General features: G+C 35.7%; 1 protein-coding gene across 1 annotated transcript in view; it reads right to left on the bottom strand.

Annotated features, from left to right (window-relative positions):
* AK5 (adenylate kinase 5) overlaps positions 1-6,413 on the bottom strand; it is a 70,340-nt gene that overhangs the window by 31,225 nt on the left and 32,702 nt on the right. The window contains exon 6 of the mRNA XM_010006725.1: positions 3,539-3,629. Within this exon, the coding sequence (XP_010005027.1) occupies positions 3,539-3,629 (91 nt within the window). The remainder of the gene's footprint in view (positions 1-3,538; positions 3,630-6,413) is intronic.

Genomic DNA, 6,413 nt, shown 5'->3' with positions numbered 1-6,413 from the left:
TGGGTAATTAAAAACTTAGTGTTTATCATAAGTAAGTTTCATTGCCTTTTTCAAGTTGTATTGTTTTTTCCCTTGGTAAGTTGGTACATTGAGAAATAGGCTATAAAAAAAAATATTAAGACTCATTCACCATTAGGAGGAAAGTCTTATATTCTGAATTGTCCTAATCCCTTTCAAAGGGATGACTGATTCTACCAGAGAATCTTAGCTCTTGATTAACTTGGAGTCTGTGTGCTTTTGGAAACAACCTCAGTAACTATCAATTTAGGAAGGAGCAATTCAACAATTAAATTTAGAAAAGGTATGAAAGCTCTACTGCCATGGAGAAGCAGCTTGCAAGCATGATGTGAAAAGGTATTCTCAGGACTTAAAATATGCTTCCTCAATTTCAGTGCATGCATAAAGTTGAGGTAAGGGAAACCTGGTTGTTTTCATGTGCCCTGGGTTTCCCTTAGGAGGAAAAAAAGATAATTTTTCTGGGAACAGTACTGCATAATTAAAAAATAAATCAGTTGGAAGGTTTTATTAAACCCCCTTTAACTGAATAATCAGCTCTCCAAGGAGGAGAAGGTTGCTGAAAAAAGAAACAGCAGATCAGCTAGAATGCATTCCCTTTTTTTTGGCTAGGCTTTGTAGCTTGACATTGAAGTCATCATTCATGAAGATTAATCTTACTGGGAACCCAAGAGGATCATGACACAGCACTGAGGGATGGGTTGAATTAGTCGATGGCTGCAGTTGTATGGGGGTGAGGTGACAAGGGCCACCCCTGCCAGGTCTGACTGTCAAGAACTACTCCCCTGGTCCTGGAGGAGTCTGGGGCTGTACTCAGTCATGTCCTTCACTGTGAGGCTGTACTTTTAAATGTTAGGCTGTATTATATATGTGTGTGTATATATATATATATATTGCTCCTAAGCTGAACTGCACATGATTGGTCACGGAAAGCTGAGAGGGTATGGCTGTTATGGGCAGGGGTGTGAAATGCACTCCAGAACCCAGAGGTATCATGGCCATATATGTCTCTGGTCCTAGAAAACATTTCAGTGTTCTGAGCCTGGGTGTGTGTCATTTTCTCTGAAACTCTCTGCTCATCCTTAAGTTTCTGTGAATGCAAATGTCAAGCATTGCTTTTTCACTGGTCACTAAATTAATTTATACAGTGACAATAAATTGTACAGGTCTGTCTAAATTTATCTGCAGGTGATTTAACTTACCATTACAAGGTAGCTATGCCCCATCAAGTGAGTTAATTAAGTCTGCTCCTTGGACCATTTGTGTTTTGGCAAATCACCTAATGTATTTCCAAACCTTGCTTAAATCCATTACTGGACTATAGTATTTGCACTAATCAGCACTGTTAGAGGAGTAATCTAAGACTATCCTGTGAAAGTTGTTACTTCTCTTGATAATATGTTTAAGCTCAATAAAATGAAATTCTTTTTTTATGTTATTGAGCATGCACCGAAGTACCATCTAAAAATTCAATTAATACATGTTGCGTGTAAGCACTTGGGTGAGACAAATGCATAGAAGATAAATTTCAAGTGGAATATAATAGAAATAATTTACTAAAGGAGTGATCAGTGTTAGAATGATTACATTTTAATTTTGCTTTCAGTAAGATGCTTCTAATAGAAATCTTATTGCAACCTTACACTGACTTTCATGACAGGTTGTTGCTCTTAGCAACAGTCTTAATGTTGTAGAAGGCAACAATGAGAACTGTATTTTAAACTAGAAAAATATTCAATTGTTTTCTTTCAATATATATTGTTACAAAATTGATTACAACAGGGTTTTACAGCTGTAACATGAATTAGATTGATGTGGAGGCATTAAAATATTAGAAATACAATTTTTATCTTAGCCACTAGGAACGAAAATATATTGAAATGTCACTAACAGGATTAAAAGATATAGTGAAAACAAGGTAATGCTAGAACTGCAACCTCTAGAAATTCAATATCTAGTTTCATAGAATCTCTAGAAATCCTACTTTGAATCTGCTTACTATTCTTGGTGCTCAGGTTAGGCACCAATTAGATTGTGGCATGGCTTCCGATAAAGATTGCAGATCTCCAGTTATTTTGGAGGAGAATTTATTGAGTAGATCAGACTTTCAAGGAAGTGACTGGAATTCATGTGCAAATTGTGTAGCTTTTGTCAATCTTTTTGTCAGAGCTAGCACCTTTATGCCACTTTTTTCCTCTTCCTGCTATTCAGTACTTAGATGATTTAATTAGGGAATCTACAGGTGATTATCAAGACAATGCTATAGAGTAGGAGTGCCATTTTAAATTTGGATTCAATGTCTTGCCTTCAGGAATAAGGCTAAGCACAAAATAGGTGTGCCACTGAACAGACAAAGCTAGTAGTCTGTATTCTTGTATATATCCTATCGAAGCTGACCTGGGGTTTAGCTAATTCACTTTTTTCACTTTCAACCCATGTACCCCCCCCTTGCCTACATACTTAATCTTTGTCATTTTGGATATTATAAAAAATAGCCTTATGGGTGGATTTTGTAGGCTAGCTAGCTTGGAACACACTTTCAAGTCTTCAGAATACCCTAATCTTCCTGTCTGAAGCGCTGCTCTTGGCAAATGTCTTGCTTGCAGAGAGAAGTTATCCCGCTGTTGTCAAAAAGAGACAACAGATGTATTGCTACTAGACTTCACTGTGCTTCAGCAATTCCTCCTTCCTTGGCAGCCCCCAGATGATTGTTCACGATTATAAATAACAGAAGCTACCCTTTCTGTCAATTTATGACAGATGATTTTTCCCTTAAGCAGTGATCAGACTATTTTCTTTCTATATATGTAACATTTGCTTTAATAAACACAGTAAATTTTAATCTAGAATTTTATTTTTCTTCCTGTGTGCTGTTTTGTAAAACATTTATGACCTCATCTACCTATATAACCCTCATGGTCCACTTGGAAGGCAGCTGGGAATGCTATCTATAAAAATAAAAGGTTGTGAAGTTACCAAGGAACACCTTCCTGCTCCCCTCAAGCAAAATATTTCTGACAGACGTGATGGATTTTCAGTGATTTGATTTTTAGCTTCAACTGTTTTGCAGTCCTTTGTCCCTCAAAGGCGTTTTCTTTGAAGACATTCAAGCCTCAGTAAGCACAAAAATACATAAATAATAAAAAACTCAAATGCCTGACTTATGCTCAGACGCAGTTCAGGACTTAGTTCTTGTGGAGGAAGTAAGATCACTTATCTCATAGGACTGGTTTTCTGGTGAACTGAAACAGATCGGCTGACAAACTGAATTTATACAAACTTAATGATATAATTCTTTAGTGGTCTATCCATAGTATTTTAAGGTGAGCTTGTAGGTAAAAGAGATCTTAGGTGGGTTGTGTGAAGTTTCCAAGTGTAAGAAGATTCATTTTTGCCCTTGGTTGTGCAAATGTTTGAGGTCAGTCAAAGCTTTGCTACAGTACATATATCCATACTTCAGGAATCCCACCGATATCAAATGCAATATAAAAAGTGTGGTTCTTTAAATCTTACATTAACTCACCTGCTGCAGCCTCTTTGTTTGCAAATAGTTTATTGTCAACCGCTGAACTTATGTCAAGGAACACCTCTTCTTCATCTCTGTCTGCATCAAACTATTAAAACAAAAAAGTTGGCAATCAGATGCTGCTTACTACTTGGCTAAACATCAACATGTAACACGACTTCTCACCCCAAGCCTTGACAGAAATCTTCCTGTTTTTCTGTGTGCTGTCCATTGCTTTAGGTATGAATAATTTTAATTTTGACTGAAAACTAAACTAATTTTGTAAACAATTTTGCCTATTTTTCATAGCTACCATAAAACTGACTTGCTCTCAGAGAATGAATTTCCAGAGCAGAACAGAAAATGTGTAATGCCTATTACTTTTTAGTCATCAGATGGTTGAAAAAAAGGACAGTGTAGAGGCCAGAAATGTGATTATTTTATTGTCACTTCTTTTCTTATATTAACATAATTAACTATTTAATTTGCAAGTGAAAAGTTTTCAGCAACTTCTGAATTGTCTGAAGCTAATTTTTTTGGTGTGTGTGTATGATTTCTTTAAGTAGTTGAGCAAAATTGTTAGGAAAAAGTAAAGTATTTTTTAAAATCCCCTATTACATAGGAAAAAATCTTTCTTTGCTCTTGTACTAGCAGAAAGTGTATTGGCTCAGTGATAAATTAATAAAATCAGGAAAGAAAAGCTCCCTTAAGATGACAATTTCTTAGAATAAATGAAAAAAGTTTAAAATTCTATCTTTTGCCTGAATTCTGATTCCCCCAAGTTTTTTCTCAGCTTTATCTGAGAGGCTCCTTCTATGTTCAGGTGACATGCTTGATAGTGGGTTTGTTTTTTTTCTTATCATATATAGCAAGCTTCATTCATTTAGATAATTGCTTATTGAGGGTTTCTTTGGGGAAAAAAAAAAATGGAAATTTTATTACCGTTACTCTGGATTTTTAATACTTCTTGAATTACTCCAAAAAAAAGGAAATACTGTAACCTCGAGTTACAGCAGCAAGCAAATAATGGTCACTTCAGATGGCTGTTATTTGGTACATGCCCCCCTGTGGAGTCACTATTTTCAATCATTCTGTATCTTCACTGTAATATGGTTTAGGATGAAGAATGAAGCATAGAGTGCAAAGCATTACACTGGCCATTGCAAGCACATGAATTTCAGTGGGCTCTTCCTTCCAAGCCCAGGGCTGTTGAGCACCTTTCAGATGTCTTGCCAATACCTGCATGTCTCATGGTAAAAATAATAGACAGGGAAAAGCTTTGGAGAGTGAAGTTCAAACCCTATTAGGAATTTTGCAGCAGACAAAGTTTTTAGAGATGAAGTTGTCTTCCAAATATCTATCTGGGAATACAGCATGATACTTAAGTTAATTTGAGAGAGAGACAGAATTGCTTGTCTAACAACCACCACTGCAAAATCAGTATTACTCTATTTTGATGACTTATGTATTATCTATTTTACTTCAGTAGTTCTGTCACTGGTAATGAAATTAACTTTCTTATGGAAAAATATCTTACTGAATTTTCCATCAGCACCTCAAGGTAAACTCAGAGACAAATATCAGCCCAGGAGTAATTATTTAGAATGGCACATGGCAAAAATAGTTAAAAAATAGGAAAATAACATCAAAGAGACAAAGAACTATTCTACAAATTGGGTCGGTGTGAACAGAAGAAAATGGAAGCTTGTGGGAGGCCAAAGTATACAAGAGAGAGGCAAGCAATGTAGAAATTTTGCTGCTAGCAAGTTTAACACTCAACACCTGTACAAGTGCTCAAATTTTAATTGATATTAGTCCTGATTTAAATCTTTAAGGTCTTCATATTTAGCTTTAGCTTTTTATTTCCATCATAGATGTAATTATCAATACATGGGGTTTTCTGACTGATTCTTGAAATGGATTTTCTGGCTGTGACCATGAGGGCTACTCAGAAATTCATCCTGTGATGCAACACAGCTGTCTACCTGTCTGGGCAGATATTTATGTAATCTTGAGGTGTTCTTTTGTTATTCGGTGTTAATCAAAACTCAAAGCTTTTTTTAAATATATATACATAAAGCAGAAATGTATTTGAAATTTATTAGAAGGATTATATCTTATATCATGTCAAAACTGAGCCTTGTGGAGGGACAGGTATTAAATGAAGCTGTTAAGCATATTATCTGTGCACAAAGAGCAGCTTTGGAATGTCTTTGTTGCTAAGAAAAGAATATTGATCTCTAAATTCTTCTGCACTGGTCTGTCTCTGAAGAAGTGCAGGGATACTCTTCTGTTGCTTCTCAGCAAAAGTAGTATGCTTTTCATTAGATATGCTAGGGAAGACATAATACATTGTGTTTGGGTATGTTTATGCATAAGACCTGGTAGATTGTAATAGGGTTGTGTCTGCTTGTGTAGGTCACTCCACACTTGGAGAGATGACATGCTTGCTTTCTCTTTAGTAGCATTCCTCTGAATAATCCAGTTTAGCATGAAAATACATATGAACAATCTCAAAACTTTCTGAAGGTTCCAAGAATTTGAAACAATAACTTCATTCAAAGAATACCAGCTGTGCCTCAATATTCTGAAAAATCTGGGCTTTGTAATGAAAACCTATATTGTCACTCAAAGAAAACCAGTTATTTGAAGCTTGCACATAGACTCAGTTTTCCCCTCGCAAAATAAGAACTGTAATACCCTAAGCCACAGGATGTGAAGTAGCTTTCACAGAGAAAATATTTTTCAAAGAAACCGAGTAACCGTGTGAGTTCTGTACTTCATTGAATTCCTAAATATTCTACAATGAAGTCCTTTGATAATTACTGGAGGCTTGAATAAAACATAAAAGGTACTCTCACAACCCTGTTCACAAAGAACAAACAGCAGTAAA

Source organism: Chaetura pelagica, unplaced genomic scaffold (genome assembly GCF_000747805.2).
Source record: "Chaetura pelagica isolate M959 unplaced genomic scaffold, ChaPel_1.0 scaffold69, whole genome shotgun sequence".
NCBI lineage: Eukaryota > Metazoa > Chordata > Aves > Apodiformes > Apodidae > Chaetura > Chaetura pelagica.
The sequence above is the reverse complement of the archived record's forward strand: the minus strand, read 5'-3'. Positions and strand labels throughout refer to the sequence as shown.